Genomic DNA, 21,448 nt, shown 5'->3' with positions numbered 1-21,448 from the left:
TATGATGATTATAGAAATGCCCTCAATTTGATAGCGCAGAGCAACGTTCAGGATGCTGCTAACAAGCACAAAAGCCACAGAATGGAATATGGTTGCCCTGCATTCAGCTTATTGAGAAAATCTGAGACAAATGCACAATTTAACCTGGATCATCTGGCTTTCGGCCCAGTTACCCCATACTTACACAACAAACAGCGGGTCTACACTGAAATCATCTCAGTTTAGTTCAGATTAAGCTGTTCAATAACATACACAGTAAATAATCATACGCTCATTTCATTAAGAGCTTGAAGAATTCACTCATAGTTATACAGCTTTATGCTATTTTTTTTTAAATATTTAACTACTAAAAGATTATTTAAAACTCTGTTGCATAATTATTACTTTTATTTTTGCAATCTTGGGGGAGGTTAACTGGTAGCTGTGAAAAGAAGTTAGTGAAAACAGTTATTATAGGATAATAGCATTATGTAAATGTCACTCTCGAGTCTATTGCTTCACTTAGTGGAACAACTAATTTTGTCAGCAGAAAGCATTCATATCATTTTCTCTTTGAGTTACATGTGTTCACTTAAAGGTCACGGCCAGGGGCCATGGTCATTTTGTCTATACAGCTGCAAGTTACTATAGCCTCAAGAGCAAACACAAAACAGGCCTTAATCAAATCAGATGTGTCACACAAACAAGCCACGTCATCTCCCTCCAAAATAATCAATGAGATGCTTTGTTTGGGACATCTGGACGCTTGCCAGAGAGCAGAACCTGTGAGCAGAAATTCACACAAACAGCACTTCCCAAAGTTACCAGATCCCTGTTTTGGCAGCAGACAAGTTTTAACACAGAGTGCCAAAGGAGGGGGGCAAAAAAGGAGGGGGGTCGTAGAGGAAGTGAGACAGAGAAGCATGTTTGACACGGCTTTAATCCCTCAGCTTTCAGTCAAGCGATTCCAGCACACTAATAATACAGGGCCTTAGCAGAGGAAATGGGGGTAAAAAAAAAAAAATCAAAGCAGGGTCGCTCTCTAATTCACACATTACTGTAAACACACACACACACAAAACTTACACCTGTGTACACAAGGAAACACATGCATATAACAGGGGTGAGCATAACAATGAGAATACAAAGACAATTCAGCCTCCATACTTGTTTTCCCTTCATGTTTGTTCCAGAGGCTAAGTCCCAAAACTATAATGGGTGATGGGTAGGAACAAATGATGACACAATTTTTTTTTGTCTTAAAGACTCAAAAAACTAGAAGATAGTAAATAAGTAAAACAATGATGAGAGAAGCTGACCTTTAGGAGATTTTTGCAGAGGATTTGGGCATGTTTTGTTGGGGGGACACTATCCACATGTTTAGCTGTGTTGCTCATTCCACAGAAGCACAGTCCTTAAAAGCTATACCTCATTGTTAAGGCCACTGATCAGGCTTTACAATGATGTGTAACACAACACCATTTGCTATTATAACAGCAGAGAAATAATCTAAATTTCTTTGCTTTTAGCTTATTTCAACTAACAAACCTAAAGGAAGAATAACACAGCTACACTTTTCAACCCAACACCAGCACAAAAAAACTAAATTTGCTTGTGATTCACTTAAATAATTCAATGATCCTATAAAGCAGAGGTCACCAACTTCAGGCCTCTTGGGTCACTGTCCTGTAGGTTTTAAATGTTACCCTGCTTCAACACACCTGAATCAAGTAAGATGGTTTCAACAGCTTGATGACCCATTAATTTGATTCAGGTGTGTTGCAACAGGAAACCATTTAAAACCTGCAGGACATTGGCCCATAAGGTCCATAAGGTTGGTAATCCCTGCTATAAAGTAACCACATCCAGAAAAAAACACTGTGCTAAGTGAACTGGAGCTCTTAAAGCTGAGGCCAAGTATAAGGACAGACATTGCCTTAATTACGTCCTCGGCCAATTCACATTCTTGGATGGGGACTCAGGCAGAGCTCCAGAGGTAGACGCAGTGCTGGGAAAGTGAGCGCGAGGAGAATCTCCTCTCAAAGGAACCAGACCATCCTTCAAAGAGGTCATTCTCCACGGAAGTATCCTGTGCTCAAGGAACGGAGGCTAAGCGGTGCCTCTCCAGGCCAAGAAGGAGGAAAAGAGGGATGCTTATTTGGTAACGAGACGAGGTGCCAGCTCTGAAGTGTGACGCTGTTTTCAGTCCACAGCTCGACCTCTGTGAGCCTCTGGGTGCCAGGAATGCTCTCAGCTAGGTAGTGGCGCCAGGGAAAAGATTAAACACACACACTGGATGCAAGACTGCCAAGGGCTGTGTACAGCATTGTGTGTGTTTGTGTGTGTGGAAGGTGCTCAGCCCTATGTCAATATGAGCAGAGTGGATACTGAAACAGCTGAGGTTTAGTCATCACAGAATCAGTAAATATAAGGAAAAAGGCAAGGCTTGGTGAGTTATGTGCTCCATAGTAGGAAGATATGAGTCTAAAACACGCAAGAATTAAAAAACATGTGAGAGAGAATTAAAAAACAGAGAAAGAGAGAGAGAGAAATGTTGGTTTATGTATTTAAGCTTGTCAATAAGTCATTTTTACCTGACAGCAGCAATACTCTTTCAAACAGTAAATTCTAAAGGTTAGCTTTTTTTTCCTCCAAATATAATCAGGTATATCATCAGGGCACATCCTCTTATTATAAACTGAGGCCTCTAAACAAGCAGGCTCATTATGATTTACAGAGAAGTCTCTAAGGACAGGCCTTGTCTGACTGGAGGGGAGATGTAAAGCTTCTTATCTCTGATATATTAACAAAGCCCAGTTTGAGAATTCAACTGAAACATAAAAAACAAATAATCCACTGACATATGACTAAATAAACATACAGTAAAAGGTCATTGCTGCATAAAAAAAAATTCAAATCAAGATGCATGGATTTCTGAGGCCTACACTGGGTCTTAGAGACTAGGATAGTAAACTGCTGAGAGAAAGAAAGGTCGAGACAAAGCCAGAGAACAAATCGGTGAGACTGGCCTAATTAGACCACAAGGTCGACATCAAACCTCCCAGCTGAATCCCAGAAAATGTCAACAAAGTCATGGTGGATAAAGATCAGAAAGACTTGGTGACCAAATCACTGAGGACAGAGACATCACCCAGCAGCACGGCAGTAACCCCGGCCCTCACCCCTGAGCTTGTGACAGCGATCAGTTATTTAACCTCTTTACTTTATATTTAAAAGTGGAAAAAGCTTCAGGTGAAATGCATAACAGACAAAAGAGACCTACAGATGCTGCAAGTTTTAATTGAAACCATAGTAATGTGGACACATTGCACATAAGCTGCATTACCTAAATAAACAGACACAGCAGAGGCAGGCATCACCTGCAGAGGACAGAAGGTCAGCGAGCTGAGCCTGAACCCCCTCTACAGACCTTCCAGTGCAGCTTCCTGCTGCCAGTCACAGAGAAATTACAACTAATTGCAATTTAAAACATAACTCATTAATGCAACACTCTAATGGATTTAAAAGTAGTTTAGAACAGTTGTGATGTAAAAAAAAACGTAGCTCATTGTGTTTAAACTTTCTTTACACCAACTTCCAGTTCACCTCCTCTTGACACCAAAGTATGGATTTTGTATTTGCTTTACCACAAATTTAATTTATTTCAGTGACCTCACACTTAGAGGCATTTAAGGAACACAGGTTTTAACACGCACATCCAACCTCGCCTCTCTGCTTTCCAAAGCAAACACCCTCTGGTTACAGTAAAGAGGGGAGACACACAGCAGGCACAGTAAAAATACCATTTGTCATCATGACTTAAAGAGAAAATAAATAATCACACTCAAACAGCTCTCTCTAACAACCATTCATCACACGTCTAACGCTGGCACATAAAGAGCAGCTCACTCACCGACGACCATGTTCAATCTGTGATCCTCCACAGCAGCAGCTCAGTGTTTTGCAGCAAAAGTGTGTCATGTTGGGGGGAAGCCTCCGAGTACGAAGGTAATGGGGTTGAGCAGAGCCTGTCTTAGCTGTTCAGCATCATTGCTTTACAGTATGTGCAGCATGCACCGAGTGCTCAGAACATCAAAGAGCCCAATGCCGTCGTCCCATTTCCAAGATCAATAGGGAGATCATAAATTTAAAATCACTTTGGAGGGATAAAGCTGTGAGTGTCTTTGGAGTTCACAGCCTTTACAGCTCCTAACAGCGAGCCACTCCGCAATCTTACAACTTTTTAATGAGTTTATGATTTTAAAACGAGAATGCAGACATTATCAAGATCAATCAAGAAGTGACATGCTGCCAAGAATGATATGTAGCAGCAGATTATGTGACATCAGACAAGGATTTACTCTACACTTATTATTCTTTGAAAGATTCCTCACATTTTGACATCATGGCTTTTGCACCTCAGCCAACCAAACTAAACATCCATCACCTGAGTGCAGGGCTTGTGGGACCAATACCAGGATACAGTTTAATTAATCTGAATTAAATGCCCTTGAGGCTGCTTGTAATCATGTTTGTTAATTAAGTGGACTCTGCTGCTATGTGTGTATTTGCTACCTGGACAAATTACTTAACCTTCACTTGTTCTTCTGTCAGTACTACACGTCTTTATGGATGGTTTGTGACTGAATGTTGCCGGTATGGAGACCTGCCGAACTCAGTGAGTCAAAAGTTAATCAGAAGACTCTTGTTAAGAACTACAAAAGATTATTGGATCACAAACTGAAGCTTGTTTGTTAATTCATTCATTCATTCATTCATTCATTCATTCGTATTTTTTTGGTTTCCAAAGTCTCAGTTTAGTTCCAAAGTCATTTTAGTTCCATTAGATTCAATGCAAATGCAAATACAAATTCTTCACTTTAGAATTTCATTAACTCTTTTTTTTTCTCCTTAACCCATACTGAGAAAAGCTACAAACCAACTCATATAATAAGTTATTTTGTAAGAAGTGCTGCTGTTTTTCCACAGTGGATTTCATGGGAATGACCTTAAGCATTTTGTTCCACCCGAATGTGGACACACAGGACCTGAGCACACACTGCAGGGCAACAAATTTAATCCCTCCTGCATGCTAGTCAGCAAGCTGAAGTTTAGACAACTCGCCAGTAAAGAAGGGCATACCAAATCAGTTCTGGACGGGCCTTCATGATGTGGGCTAAAACTGAGAGAAAACAACTTTGTAGGCAATACTCTGCCACAGTAATTTTTTTTCTTTTTTTTAATCTGCCACAGTAAAAATGGTGTATTATCTATTAGATCAAGCTTATCTGGTGTCTCCTTCATTAAGGCTAAGAGCACTCTGTTTGGTTTCTATTTAATTTAAGAGTTGGAGTCTCGGGTTCTGGTGATCAAAAGGGATGCAGTAAAATGTGGCCGGGGAGCGGCCTGTTTGAATTAAGCAGAGCTGAAAGGTGAAGCACACTCAACTGCTGCCTGAATGAAGGCCAATGGCTAGGTGGGCTGGTTGGGGTGGGGGGATTTTCATTCAATTTCCTTTGTAACCCCCACCTTCACCAACCCCACTGCATAAAATACTCTAACGACTCCTGCCAAGCTTCCACCCAACACCAGTGGCTCGCATCACCATAAATCAAGAAAAGCTTCCCAACAAAGGCTGGAACTCCGTCACCGCAGCAAGTCTGCACAGGGCCGCAGCCAGGATTTTAAAGTAACTGGGGTCTAAAGTTCTCCCATTAAAGCATGATGACGAAATACATCACAGTTTTTCTCCATTTTTAAGCTTTTCCCAGTGTTTTTATTCACTTATCTTTATTTAGTCATTTTCTTTATGGATTTTTTCTGCCTTTGGTTTTGTGTTCAGAAAGTTAAATTAAGCTTTATCAGGCTGAGACGAGTTTATTCTTATCCATAAAAAATTTTGGGTTTCGCAGTTTATGCTGTCCAACCAGACTTACAGCGTTTGCCATGTCCCAAGCAGACAGTCCCTCCATACACTTCAGAATTAATCTGCCTGCTTTTGTCTTGTAGCAACCTTTATTTTCTTTACTTACTTTTTTGACTTACTTTTTCATATTGAGGCCAGATTGAGGCTTCTCCACAGTTTTGTTCTTTCTATTATTCTGTTTCAGGCTGATCATATCTTAAACTATTCAAAGGGAGTTAGCCCCAAAACTGATTTTAATTTTGAAGCTTCTACTTTTGTTGAAATCTCATCAGGTTTCTCTGTTCTTGAGGCCGATAAATGATTTGCACCGCTCGATCATCTGCTTTGATTTGCTTGCTGTTGGGAAGGAGTTTTTCTTTGTAATCACTTAACACTCCTACCCCGATGGAGGTCAGGACCTTCTTGTGTTACCAGTATGGTTTCTCTTTCATTTTTCTTTTTTGTTTTCTTAAAATTTAGTAAACTAGCTCAACAGAAAACATCTAATATGAGCATTTGTCAACATGTGAACAAGTCTGGAATTTGACATAAGAAATTGAGAGATGTCAATGTACCACCAGCAGTTGCTTTGTGAGGAGCAGTGTCACATGATGGGTACCACAACCCAATAACGATTAAATATGTTAATCTTTTTATATCCTTTTTATTGATCTGTGTTGCCTGGGCCTTGAAACAGGGCCTACAACTTTTATTCTTTCGTTTCTAATGTTAAGAATAACAAATACGGCACCTTGAACCCTTGAACCTTGGCATGTAAGCCAAAAAAATACATATTTTGAAACCTTAATCCACTCTGTACATGAATTCTACCCCTACCCATTAGCTGGTGAGAGCAAGTGTTGAATCTTGAGATAAATGGGGAAATACAAAAGTTGCCTTGAAGCATGGGTTTGGAGGAATGCCATCCGCCAAACACCTCCTCCCTGTCAACAACATGACACAAATCATCAAAAAATTTATATTAGTAGCACAAAAAGTTGAATTAGGAAAAGAGTCAAGAAAATTCATTTTATATTTAATTTTGTATTTGACAATTCAATACCATTGCAATCATTTAATCTAATTTAAACTGATTATAATGCAGCTCTGACCGGAGGGGGGACAAGCCAGTGTCCTCCTTGTGCCGCCTCAAGGCCAGACAAATGCAGGGGGTCATGTCAGGTAGGGCATCATCCGACATAAAACCAATGCCAAATAAAATGAGTTCATTGTACTGGAGATGGAGGAGTTGGAAGCAGATAGAGGACAATTATGCTCTGGATTTATAAGTTGAAACAGGTGAGAAGTTGATAGGTTAGTTTGTAAATCATAACATGAGCAGATTTGTGTTTGATTTGGGATGGAACTCCTCACCTCCTCCAGACGGAAAACTCCACTGTTGAGAAAAAGCTAAAACCAACTTCATACCAACAGCTCGTGTTTAACAGAAAACCAATTTGCAACCCTCATGTGCACGCTCAAAGAAGGGAGCGGACAGCATGCTCCAACTCCTACACAACAGATTTCCTGCTATCTGAAGCTGAACAGTATTAAGACCCTCTTTGAAATCTGCTGTATGAAAGTAAATGCATTTAGGTTTTCCTTTGTTTCAGGAAAAGAGGTTAAATGAATATTCATAAGTTTGACCTTGTTTTTGAAATAATGGTGTAAAAAGTGTTTCCCGATCTTCTGCAGAGCAATTAAGCTTAAAAGAAAAGAACCAAGATCAGCTGTAAAAACAACAACACCTCATTCCAGCACCGCCTGCGGATTAATAAAAAAAACTGCTTGTGCAGCTCAATGTCAGTCGAAGGATTTTACTCCAGAGGAGTCCAAGCAGACCCACAATCCCCCTCATGATTTCTCCATTCAGCAGGACAGCTGACAACGCTGGACAGAGGCCATTCGTACTCATTTGCAGATTGAGCCACAGCATCCCCTGATAACACTTTTCTGCTGCATCTGAAAACCTCAACGGGGCATACCAAAGATTCTTCTTCTATAGTGAAGCAGCTTAGAGCCACAGAAACGGACCAACACTTTTCCAATCAGATCATTTGCATATCAAAGGAAAACCGCTGTCAGCACAACAGCAAAGAGGCATTAGCATGCAAAAATGAGCAAGCATTACTCAAACATCCCTGTAGTCATCTAAAATATATAAAACATCTAGTAGCAGGATAACCATTCTGTCATTTACTGACTGATTTTAAAACATCTCAGAGCCATCTTCAAGTATTCTGACCAATGGGAAAAAAACAAAACAAAAAAACAAAACCACACAACAATAAAGTCTGTTTTAACATCTTCTTCTAAGAAGTCAATGTACATTGTCATTGTCTGTATCAAGAAAACCAATTTTTGCAGAGCAAGCCTGAAAATAGTCCACTCATAGAAGCAAGTGTAATAATAATAAAAGAATATGAGGGAAAATTAATCTCATTCAATTAATGTGACTTAACCGTGACAATCACATCACTGCTGCAGCTCATGAGGAAACCATTAGCTACTTCCTGTCAGCGTAAATATGAATTAGACAGTGATAAAAAATCCTAAATTCCTGAACTCGAAAGTTTGACACCTCCACCCTTATGTCTAACAGTCCAAAGCTGACAGACTGAACCGGAAAGCTGATGCATATGAAGCTAAGTTGCTATGATGTCTCATTCTGACACTAGACGCTAATGAGCACAAGGAAGCGAAAACGAAGCAGCCTTCAAGAAAAACACAATTTGTCATGTTCACAGCAAGAGATGCAGTTTTATGTAATAACTTCTGTACTCAAGCAGAATGGGGGGTGTATTGAAAATATGGTATATAGTCTAAAATCAGTGATTCTTAACCTTTTTTTCCCTGACGTACATCATCAGCTCATCAGCCCTGTAACACAAACTGAAGCAGCCCTGCCACACCATCTGCCATCTCACAACTGTTTTACCATGTACTGAATTTAAAATAAAGGCTTTTCTACGGGAGAAATCATATACAATTGTTTTTTCATGCTTTAGGTGCAAATACAACATAATTATTTTAGAAACACACAAACACACACACTCTATGTCACATTCCTAATGTCTTCCTACACAAGTGGTGAAAGAAGAGAACATTATCCAAAAGGGGATGCTCCCTAAAAGCCTGATTTATGTCCCATTCAGAACATTCAACCAATAGTGGATATCATAAATGTCTTATGGGTGTCAAAAGAACATCCCTGTTTGCTGAAAAACCAAACAATGGCTGAAAGCAAACCGCCATCAAAGATTAACAAGAGGGCAGCACCTTGTTTTAGCCATAGCACCTCTTGCTATACCTTTATTTCCTTACAAACACTTTATGAAATGAAGGCTGGATTTCTGCTACAAGTTAAGCAACTATAGCTTCTACAACACATCATCACATGGCCTGGCTGTGGGATTGTTTCCATAATGCATACAGAAGGGTCTAGCCATTGTAGACACAAACACCATTTGCTCCAATAAAAAATATAATCACAGATATGACAGAAAGTCCTCAAATCAGAAGAAACCCAGTTTAGATTCAGTCAGAGCCATCAGTATCATTTAGGTAAGCAAAAGACACTACAGCTTCTCTTCTTTTATTTTTAACAAATTGCCCCCCTATTGCTTCATATGACATTTACTTTTTTTGATGTCATGATTGTAACAATCATCATCTTTTAAACTAATCATAATTTCCAGTTTATTTTTGTTCAGATTTGTTGAGCTAGTTCACAGTGATTTTATATACCTTCTACAATCTGCTCCTCTAACTATGTACAACAAGAGTAACAGACAGTAAGACAGCAAAAGAGGTAACTCAGGGATAAATAACAGGTCTGGTGAAAGTCTCTTCAAGACAGCAGCACCAGGGGAAACAAGTGGATACAAAGACATAGGGGGGGCAGCTCCAGACAGAGCCTGCTCCTATTGTCTGTGGGGATAGAGAGGACAAAGCAGGACAACACTAAGATATATGCAAGCACCACAAGGCCTCACCCCAGCGAGTCACCAACCCTAATCCCAAACATGATTTCCCCTCCTAACATGCAGATGATGTCATCCTTCCCCCACCTCACCCGCATCTTCACCCCACATCAGCTCCTCTGGACAGGCAGTGAGGGTGTTCTGCTGCTGAGAAACATGCCGGCAGCAAGAAACTGGATACCCTCTTGAGTGCATCTGTGTCACAAATCAAAGGGCTTAGCGACAAAACTATCATATCACAGCTAGCTTTAAACTCACTTGTGCTTTCAAAATGGAGGGTTTCTAAACTCTGTTGCATGCAAGACTAGACTTTGCCCTCCGTGGAAACTTTATATCTGCAGTAGTTTGGTGGCTGACTTGATGCATGTCTTGGAAAAATGTTTGCGTGGTGAAAGCCCTCAGCGGGACAGGTTAGCATGTCCCGGAGCATTACAGGTCTACAGAGAGCCTTACATGCTTCACTGGAAAAAGGGGAGAGGGGGACAGTTGCTCTTTAGAACTTTATGTGCCTCCCTCCCCCCCCCACCTTCACTCCACAAAGGAGGCAGTACCCCTTGTCCCCACCCACAAGGAATTTCTCAGGCATTGCTGGGTTCACCATGACAACTGGGTGTTTAATAGAGCATTTCTCTTAGGCATTCTTCCTTTCACAGGGGAGGTGGAGGGAGGGGGACAACAGTCAAAGGAGGGAGAGACAGAGAGGGGGGGATAAAGAGGGAGGGAGCTCGAAATGATGGGAGGGAACGGTGGAGGTTGCAGGGGTGAGAGCAATAGTCCCGGGTAGATAGGTGAAAAATGGGAAACGGTGACATGCAAACAAAAGAAGGGGAAAGAGAAACAGGATCAAGGTGATGGGTGATGTTACAGAGAACCAGCGCTACAAACATTCCACACAAGCCTGCAAAGTGTGACTAACGCCATCCAGTGAGGGCAAGCGAGGCCCAAAGAATGAAAAGATGACTCTAGTTGGGCAAGCATCGCAAGCTGTGACTTTGAATCGTATGAATCAAACGTGAGGGAAAACAGATGCTTATCAACCATAAAGAACACTGAAATCCAAGGTGCGCTACGCTTGAGTGAAATAATTATATGACAGCATGGAGAGAAGTAATCAGAGTGGTCCAGCTGTTGGAGGCCACACACACATGGATGATTTGTGCAGCTTAATGGGTTAGTGTTACAGAAGACAACCCCCTGAGAAAGCCTGTCCACAGAAAGCTTAATGTTTTAATAGATTCTAACGAAATTACCCTGGCTGTGAATGTCTTACTTATATTACATGTGAAGGAGCCATTTAAATGCTTGTCCTTTAGCTTTGTGTGAAAACGTAAACTCACAGATTTCAGACTGTTTATTATTTGAATAAAAAAACCAAGCTCACAATCTGATCTTAAAGTTACAAAAAGTGACTAACAATCTTATGAGAAAACAGTAAACATGACTCATATGAGGATTTTTGTTGTCAGCCCCGAGTCTTTGGGCTGAACGCCAGCTGGGTAGGCTCACACAAGTTTGACAGCAAAGTAGTTTGAGCATCTGCAGCCACTTCAGACACACACCAGCCTCCTGACGGTGACCCGGGAGACCAAAATAACTGCCGTCCACTAACCTGAGCACCTGCACAACCTGCAGTGTGATGTGAGCTGAATCAAACTGCTCTTATTAGTCACAGAAGCATGGTTGTCTGTCTTAAACCCTGAATTTGATTAATTTGAAATTCAGCATTTGAAACAAGCTTTCAAGCATGTTTTGTGATACATAGGGAAGTCATAATGTGCCAGTCCTGCAAGAGTTGCTTGATTTTGCCAGGAATGTGCAAAGATTGACATATAAACAAAACTACTAACTACACAACAAACAGAACTCATATTCCACATACCAAGCATAATAAGATGTTCAGAAGTGGGACCTAATGATTAGCTTTAATCTCCATAAGAAAATTATCAGGGCTATACAGATGAAAGAAAAGCAGGGAAAAAATCTATGCCATCAAATGCAAACACCTACTTATGCAGGCTCACGCTTGCCTGGGAAAAGTAGATGAGCCCCTGAGTATGTCAACACTGGTCTGACAGATCCCAGGATACAGATGCAGCAGATCTAATCCCACAGATGAAAACCTGCATCTCAACCTGCAGTGTGACCAGCACTCTTCTAATAAGACAGATTCAACATGAGATGAAATAATCAAAAGTCTGTTTTGTCTTCTACAGGGCAGAAATGCTGAGCTTGAACTGAACACATCTTTCAAAGCTGAAATAAGCATATTGCTGTAAAATGTTTTATTTTTAGTTTTGTTGCTGGTTGGTATGGGAAAAGACTCAGCCCCTACATACCAGTACTCTAAATCTTTTCCTTAACTGCCTAACATAATAAATTTATTATTAATTATTTATGCACATGAACAGTACTTAACAGGCAGAAAAGCCTCAGGCTTATGTGATTGTGAGATGTATTATGAAGTGCCTGTTTGTGGCTCTGAACCACTTCAGCACCATGTCCTTTCGAAGTTTCCTCTGCTGAACAAAGTCTTTGAATTTCATGTCAATTCTATATAGGTTATATTTTTATGCTTGTACATGGATGTGTTTCTATAACAGTTGGGGGTGGGGGGTGGTAAGGTGGAAGAGGCTAAATGTGTATATGTCGTGATGATCTGCAGCGAGCAGCTAAACAATCATGCTATTGAGGTGGATTTGGATCTGTTGCCTCACAGCTTGAAGGTTCCTGGTTCCAGTCTAGTCAGTTCCAGCACATGCACATCCAGTTCACAGCCACAGTCCAGCAACATGCATACCAGGTTAACTGGTGATACTTAATTGACCCAAAGACTGAGCAGCAATGTGGTTGTTTGCCTCTGTGTTGGTCCTGTCTTAGACTGTGTTCATATTGACAAAGAAATAACAGTAGTTTTCATGCCAGCCAGCATGACTTTTTAACTGATGTATTTCAACTGGATATATATTTGGTGTTTACTGCACATTTTGCATATTTAACCAAAGAGGCAGGACTCAGCAGCTTGTCATCCAGGAAACATATTAATACATTGATCATACATACTAATATACAGGATGTTTTTACAGTTTAAATGTAAACTGCAATGTTTCCCTAACCTTAATTCTTTAACACCTAATGTATTCTATTTGATAGATACAGTTTTTGAGACCTACTTCATCACCATTTGTTGAAAACTTTGCTAAAAAAATGATTGAATACAATCTCATACAGGCCTTCTGTCCCTAGTGGACACATTTTGGACTATAATAATTCTGACATATCACTTGGTAATATACGGCGCATATATGTAAATTATTTTTGTTTTTTGGGGGGTTTATGGAAATATTTTGCCAAAAAGCCAAACCAAGACTAATTAAAACAAATTGAAATTTCTGTCCATTATTTCTTGGGTCATGTATTAAATGATTAATAATCTTATTTTTAATGTCTTAGCCTAACAAAGTAACTTGTCATGTGTAAAACTGTGATGAAACAGCAAGTAAAAGTACAATGAAACAACAGCTAAAACTAAAACCACTTCAAGGTAAAGATACTTGAAGTCAAGACAGAACTCATTTTTGACTGTCACACCTGGCAGGCAGGTGTATAGTCCTACCTTCCAACCCCTCCAACTTCCAAATGTGGACTTTTATGAGACACAACAGTCAAAAAAGGTGATTATTTTAAAGACTGATGTATAACTGTTAGTGGAGTTAATTTTGTTAGTTTAAAAAAACAGCGAAAATCGTGCCTGTGGAATCAAGTAGGTTGTTCAACCCAGCATGAGACTAGGTTGAAGAATTTTGACTTTTGTTGGTGTTTTCCACATAAAATTAAATAAAACTGGAATAATGATGTGAGAAACACTTCTGTTATTTCTTCTTTGCTCTGGTTTACAGACTGTGAAGGCCACCCTGTGTTGCACGAAGGGATGGGAGTCCCAAATTGTGAAGAATGGGTTCCTATAATTCCCCTTTAAGACAATTGTTGTCTGTTAAATTTAGCTTTGTTTGGCTACAAATAGTCAAATCTAGTACAGACGATCTAAAGTAAAAACATAAAAAATAAGAGGAAAAAAGGTTCACCAGGAATAATTAAATCACACCAAAGAAAACAAGACATGCTAATTATCAACCAAACAAGGATGATTTTCAAAACCTAACACTCATTTCTTGATTTGATAATAAAAGTTAACAAACCATAACAATCCTCCCAGATACTTTCAGTGATGTGTTTATTATAATGATTCAGGTGTAGGTGTAGTTTGTATATTAATAATAAAGATGTTTTGTTATTCTTTTGTTTAGCTTGCAGTAAGCAGATATATATATTATTTGGCTGTGAGGAAAATCGACTGAGATTTGATTTCAGAGGCCGATCCTACAGTTTCAGTGTAGAAATACTATCCTGAAGTTATACTTTAAAACTACTTACTGATTATCACCCTTGCTTTTTAACTAAAGTAGACACGTGGGTAGACTAAAATTCAAAATAAATTACACAAAAAGAGGATATTGTAAAAATATAAGGTCATCAAAATATTTTTACTTTCATTTTGAACTTATATGACAATTATCCAATGGTTTGAAGTTAGGTATTGTAGATCATATTTTGACCAAGAGAAAGAGAAAAGCAATCGCTTTATAACTACCTCATTCAACTTTCAGATGACAACAAGCAAAAGTCACCACATTTTAATCATTGCATCCATTTCAGTATGATGAAGAGCAGTACGCAGAAAAGATGTTAATCACAGTCCAACGACATACAAAAGAACCCATCAAAAATCGTCCATCATAAGGGGCCTCTTAAACGGCAGCATAAAGAGAAAGATAAAGGGAAGACTTGGGAGGTCCCTGGAGGAAAAGGCCTTGGAAAATTGGGGTCAGCAGCATCTATAGCGGGAGCTCATCTTCCAGCCCCTTCACCTCCTCCAACAACTCCTGCCTAATGACTTTTCTGCTCTCTTACAGTACTACTGTATTTTCATCGTATACCCTGTTTACCCAACTTAAACTAACCACCCCCCTCCTCTCTGCCCTCCTGTCTCCTTCTGTCTCCAGCAGGGGTGCTGACACATAAACCCCAGCAGGTGCTGGACGCGCTGGGGAGACCCGGCCTCTAATTGGTCCTTGGTGGAGTCACAGCTGTTGCCCCCAACCACAGCCTGGTATGAGCTCAAGCGCCTGCCCCTCAATCGACAGCTCACTATTGTTCTCCAGAGGCGAAGCTGAGCTCCAATCTATCTTAACGACTGCCCACGCTAACTGCACAGTATCTGCTCCTCGGTGTCAACGTACCATCAAACAGGAAAGCACTTTTAACATCATCATCCACTGAATCTACACTTTCACCGCCTTCAAAGGTTTCTAACCAGCTTAATCCTCCCTCTTCTTATCTGATTTCAACTTTATTCTTTTCAGTCTCTTAATAATGCTCCCAGTTCTCTCTCTCTCTTAGACTGTGCCAAGGTCAAAGAGAAGGCAGATTTACAGCGGATCACACTGCATCAAATACACACCAACTGCAACATCCCTCACACACACACACACACACACACACCCTATGAGTGCAGTTCAAGTTCAGCCACATTTTAGTAAAAAACTTAATTTCTCCAACTTGTCTTGGCATGCAAAATCAAAGGATTAAGATATGCAAGATAAATAGCTCTTTAAAAACACCATCAGACCAGCAACAAATCAGATTCTGTAAAAATAAAGCAAAAAAAAAAAAAAAAAAAAAAAACCACAAACAAACAAAATGACACTTTGAGAACATTAACTCTTCAATCTGTCTCCAAACAAGCTGTAGAAGTCGATCATAATTGAGTTACATCTTTCTTTGTGTGTGGGAGTGAGGCTATGATGAGCAATTATGGGGCATGATCATTCTGCTCACTGGAGTGTGGATCCCACAGGATGCAGACAAGCTCAGACAAACAGCTATTTAAATTTTGACAACAGGCAGCACTAAATCGAACCTGTGAGGAAAAGAGTAAGCACCTTGATGATCCAAACCAAATTAATTAACCAAGAATAACAAGACTCCAATGAATAATTTAAAAGTGATTTACAAGGTGGAGTAGCTTACAAATAGTCTGCAGTGAATTTTAACCCTTCAACATTAATTTCCATTCTGGGTAAATCCTTCTGGAATAATGAAGCCATGGCTTACATACTTCAGGCATCATCACTGCTATTATTCTGTGAAGTGAAGCGTAAATGTAAATGAAGAGACAGAACACATTAACAGAAAATAGAGTACACCTCACTAAGCCTGAGCTTTTATTACTGTACTGTGTTTCACTCACTGGGTGGAGTCTGTAATTATCTAACAGTCTCACCTGACACTGAGATCCTCATGGAGGCCTCCAGGGGCCGGTTGTTATCCAGGGCTTGGCTCAGCTGGATCTCCCCTGTGCTTTGGTTCAGGAGGACTAGGTTCAGCTCGTTTCCCACTTCGAAGCTGTAGTGGAGCTGATCTGAGACATCAGGGTCAAAGGCAGGGATGCGTCCTATCACTCCTGTGGGGAAGCTGCTCGACTTGTCCGTCACATAGTTGTTGAAGATGATCTGGAAGTTTTTGAGCACAGGCACGTTGTCGTTCTTGTCGACAAGTTTGATGTGAATGGTAGCTCGGCTGACCAGAGGGGCGGAGGTGGCCTGGACCACAATGATGTACTCAGACTTCATCTCATAGTCCAGGTCTATTAAAGCAGTCAATTCTCCAGAGAAAATATCCAGCTGAAACACCTCCGGGATGTTTCCTTCCACTATCTGATACATTATCTGTGCATTACTGCCTTCATCTGGGTCTGTGGCTGATATGTGGGCAACCACAAGGCCTATGGGGCTATTTTCTTCTACCATAATGTCAAACTCATCTTTCTCAAACACAGGGGGGTTGTCATTCACATCTAGTATGGTAACCTGAATGTTTACTGGTGTTTTGAGAGCAGGAACACCTTTATCTACAGCAAAGGCTTGCAGGCTGTAAATGGGCACATTTTCTCTGTCTAGTCTTCGCAGTGTGCGAACAATACCGGAGGTAGATTCAATTATGAAGTCTCCATCACCATCCTCCCCACCCTGGAAAGTATAGAAAACACGGCCGTTGAGCCCAGAGTCTCTGTCGATGGCAGAAACCTGCACCACACTGGTGAACACCGGCACATCTTCCATCACAGAGCCCACATAGTTGTCTCTGAGGAAACGAGGGGAGTTGTCATTGACGTCATTCACCAGTATCTCCAGATAAGTTGTGTCAGACTTCTGTGGGATGCCGTTGTCCCGAGCGGTGATGGCTAGTGTGTATGAAACCTGGTCCTCGTAGTCCAGCTCCATCTGTGTGGTAACAGCTCCTGTATCTGGGTCAATGTCAAACTGAGGGATGCTGTCATCCATATAGTAGGTAATGCGTGCATTCTCACCTGTATCTTCATCTGTGGCGCTTATTACAACCACAGTGGTGCCCACAGGTCTGTCCTCGTTTATGTTGACAGTGTAATGTGAGCTCTGAAACACGGGCCGGTGTGTGTTGGCATCTGTGACGTTGACAAACACCTTAGTGGTGTCAAAGAGAGTTCCGTCACTGGCGGTGACTGTAAGGACGTATTGCCGTTCTAGTTTGTAGTCTAGCGGCAGTGCCAGTGTGATGAGTCCGCCTCCGCTCTGACTCGTGATGGAGAATCTGTTGCGGGTGTTTCCACTGGATATCTGATACGTCACCACACTGTTGATGTCCTGATCCACAGCTGACACTGTCACTACGCTGGTCCCCACGGCTGCATCTTCATTCAGTCGCATGTAATACGCCTTCTGAGTGAACTCTGGGTTGTTGTCATTAACATCTAGAATCGTCATGCTGATACTGGCTGAGGATGACATGATAGGATAGCCATGATCACGTGCCTCCACTCCAAAGTTGTAAAAATCCACACTCTCCCTATCCAGCTCAGCCGCCACAACAATCCATCCTGTGCTATTATTAATTGAGAAGGGGAAGTGTGGTGTTGTTTCAGTGAGGCGATACGCCAGCCTGGAGTTTTCTCCAGAGTCTGCATCCACAGCTTGGATGTGGATGATGGAGTAACCGAGAGGCACGTTTTCCAGCACAGTGGCCTGGAATGGGGTGCTGACAAAAATGGGGGCATTGTCATTAACATCCAGCACCTGCACTGTGACCAGGCCGCTGATGTTGGACAGCGGAGGGCGTCCTCCATCCTGAGCTCTGATTCTTAGTGTGTACTCTTTGTTAGCCTCATAATCCAGGTGGCTCACCAGGTCCATTTTACCCGTCTGAGCATCAATATAAAACTGCCCGCGGGTGTTTCCGCTCATGATGCTGAAATGAACAACGGCGTTGCCTCCTCTGTCCTGATCTGTGGCAGTGACCTGCAGGATCTCAGTGTTAGGGCTCATGTCTTCCGGCACCTGGACCACATAGCGTTTCTCACTGAATTGAGGAGCGTTATCGTTGTCATCCTCAACCACAATATGAACTGTAGCTGTGGCACTGCGGGGTCCGGGGTCACGACCCTGATCATTTGCCTCTACTAACAACATATAGGCCTCCACCTCCTCTCTGTCTACAAGGCCTTTGGTTCGGATTACGCCAGACCTGGAATCTATCTCAAAAACATCATTGGAACCATTACTGTTGAGGATGTGGTACAGGATGTTACCATTGACAGGTGCATCCCCATCTGTAGCTCTCACTGTTAACACCTCATAGCCAATTTCTAAGTTCTCCCTGATGCTTTCCTTATAATCCTGCTGCTCAAACACAGGGTTGTGGTCATTGGTGTCACTGACTGTGATAGTGAGGGTGGCCATTGCTGTCCGTCGTGGCGTGCCATGATCAACCGCTGTCACACGAAACACATGGGTGTCTTTTGTTTCCCGGTCCAGCACCTCTACTGTTGACACGGCACCGCTGACCGGGTCCACAGCAAAAAGATTGTTTGAGCGGCTGTCAAAGAGAGCCTCTATGAAATACTCCAGCCTGCCCGCCTCCCCCTCATCAACATCCACTGCTTTCAGAACCACAACTGAAGTCCCAGCTGGCTTGTTCTCTGCCACAGACACTTGGTACATTGGGGGCTGAAACTGAGGGCTGCTGTTGATGCTTCTCCTCTTTCTGCTCACAATACCTGAATCAGATTGAGCTGCTTTTTCTAAAAGCTTATGTATGTGGCCCTGCCTGAAGGGACCCTGCCCCACGCGCCAGTGGATGGAGATGGGGCTGACAATCAGCCCATTTCCTGTGAGAACATCACAGAGCATGTCCAGTTCCAAGAGGGTGTCCTGCTTCCAGCAAAGAGTTTCAGACACAAACAAATCCCCATCTGAGAAGTAAAACGCACGGTTGTTGGCGACCTTGCAGCGGAGTGGGGGGCCAGGCAGCAGCCTTCCCACTGGAAATAAAACAGAGGATGCTTGGTGGCACTCTGTGCTGGGGCGGCGGTGGGCGCTAAACAAACTGAGGACCTCCATATCCCACTGCGCTTTTCTTTTACGCTTGTGTGAACAGTTCCTACCGTGAACATGCACGTCGTACTGACTGGTGAGGAGATGCTTGTGGCCGGAGTCCGTGCAGTCCGCCACAGTGTACAAAGTGAAGGGGTTTGAAGGCAGCGAGGAGCACTTTATCAAGTCCGATACAAACACGATGCCTTCCGCCGTGTCAGTCTCCAAAAAGCGCTCCGTGAATTTGGGTGCGAGTACCTGATCCAAAGTGCACCGTGCGCCCCGCTCCACGCCGGCAACCACTGTCCTTGTACCCGCATCCTCACTGATATGAACGGTGAAACATTGCGCCAGTGGAACCAGCTTCCACCACCACAACATGAGCAACAAATCCCATTTACCGAAGTACATTGCTTTTCGGTTTGTGTTAAGCCGAGTCTGAGAGTGCGAAATTCTGCCGCTCCAAATTTCTTTAAACTTTCCGCCTGCGAGTTTCCCTTTGTTGCAGAGGAGCCATGCTCTCAGCGGGCGCACTTCTCTCCGGTCTCTCCGGCTGCTTGAAGGAGGTAATCCCGCAGTAACCTTGGCCGACCAGAGCTGCTCTCACGCGGACACACTGACTCACACACAGCCCGGAACAACAGCGGCAGCAACACCTCCGCTCCGTCCGCTCAACTTCGCTTGAATGATGAAAAAATGGCTCCAGCTCCCCCCTGCGCCTTAAGGCTTCTCATTATCATAAACATGTGCGTGTGTGTGTGTGTGTGTGTGTGTGTGTGTGTGTGTGTGTGTGTGTGTGTGTGTGTGTGTGTGTGTAAAGAACACTGAGCGAGAGAGAGGGAGAGAGACAGGACAGAAATCTTTCCACTAAAGATAAATGATAACTTCCTAAAAGCTTCATTAACAGAACAGTCTGACTTCAGACACGTATTAATGAGTTCATTTGACATCATTGTTGGCCACATAATTATATTAATAATTTTCTTCTACATTTGAATTCAGTGAAATGTGTTCTTAACAGAACAGAAGTTGTTTTTTTTTTTTTTTCAAAACTACTTACAACTTGTTCTCATGTTTGTCCTTTCAGCAAACCTCCACCCACCTGCTTGGCTCTACCCTCTCATTATCCTCAGATAGTTTTAAGTGACCCTGTTTAAAAAAAAATCTCTTTTATTGGTTGCCCATTGTAGAAATTAGCCAAAAAGGGCAATTATAATCTAAAATCCCTTCACTTAATCCCAGTGGTGTGGTGGTGTCTGGAGAAGCAGTTTTTTCCTTACATGTCTGCCCATTTTTTATTATTTATTTATCTTAAGCAGGTTATCCAACAAAGGGTAAATGCCATATTAATTCACTGCCATGTAAAATACTCATGTTTTGTTGACCCAAAAATGAGCATACAGTAGCTGCAGAAACGGTTGAAATAATAATTAATAATATAATAATAATGATAGACAAAACTTGAACCAGCATAACACACACTTACTTTTAGTATTAACCAGTGATAGAGATGAGTCAGACAGGTTTATGTTCACAAGTTGTTTTAATAACATTCATTATGGACACTGAAAAATGTGTTCTATCAAACAATAGGGAAGGCATTTAAAGGGTTAAGCATCAGCTAAAGGGTTGTAAGCTAGTAGCCACTGAGGGGAAAATGGTCAGGTGACTTGCCTTTATTAGATAATATGGACTGCTGAATGTAACGAATATCAGACAGCCTTTAGAAAGTGGGTGTACTCTAATGATTACAAAAAATTAGAAGTGTATACCCATCTATTCCATGCATAAAACTTGCTTTAGCCCCTTTCAGACGTGTATTACTACTTTTTAGAGCAGATGCACATGTCAGTGTTGCGTTTCATTGAGCATCCTGGTGCTTTTCTGTAATATGTCAATCTGACAGGGTCAGACCCCCAATGGCACACAACCTCTCTTGGGATCAGCAGACAAACAACTGCTGAATTACTTTTAAATTAAAGAAAGCTTCATAACCAGAGGATTTATCAGCATTTTTCTTGACAAGTTTGTAAGAAGTTTGACAGATGACTGTATTTTGCTTTTGAAATTTTCAGCTTTTAAGTTGGCTTTTTGTCATTCATCAACAATATCTCAAA

At 41.7% G+C, this 21,448-nt stretch overlaps 1 protein-coding gene across 5 annotated transcripts in view; it reads right to left on the bottom strand.

Moving 5' to 3' along the window:
• celsr2 (cadherin, EGF LAG seven-pass G-type receptor 2) overlaps window positions 1-19,742 on the bottom strand; it is a 59,444-nt gene extending 39,702 nt beyond the window's left edge. For 3 of the 5 annotated variants that reach the window (XM_041981446.1, XM_041981448.1, XM_041981445.1), the window contains exon 1: window positions 16,208-19,418. In XM_041981446.1, coding sequence (XP_041837380.1) covers window positions 16,208-19,358 — 3,151 coding nt within the window. In that variant the 5' untranslated portion in view covers window positions 19,359-19,418. Of the gene's footprint in view, window positions 1-16,207 lie in introns of all 5 variants that reach the window. The other 2 variants (XM_041981443.1, XM_041981444.1) reach the window with 1 other exon arrangement.
• Between the last annotated feature and the right edge of the window lie 1,706 nt (window positions 19,743-21,448).

The sequence above is a fragment of the Melanotaenia boesemani genome, chromosome 3 (genome assembly GCF_017639745.1).
Source record: "Melanotaenia boesemani isolate fMelBoe1 chromosome 3, fMelBoe1.pri, whole genome shotgun sequence".
NCBI lineage: Eukaryota > Metazoa > Chordata > Actinopteri > Atheriniformes > Melanotaeniidae > Melanotaenia > Melanotaenia boesemani.
This window is presented reverse-complemented; position numbering and strand designations above follow the sequence as displayed.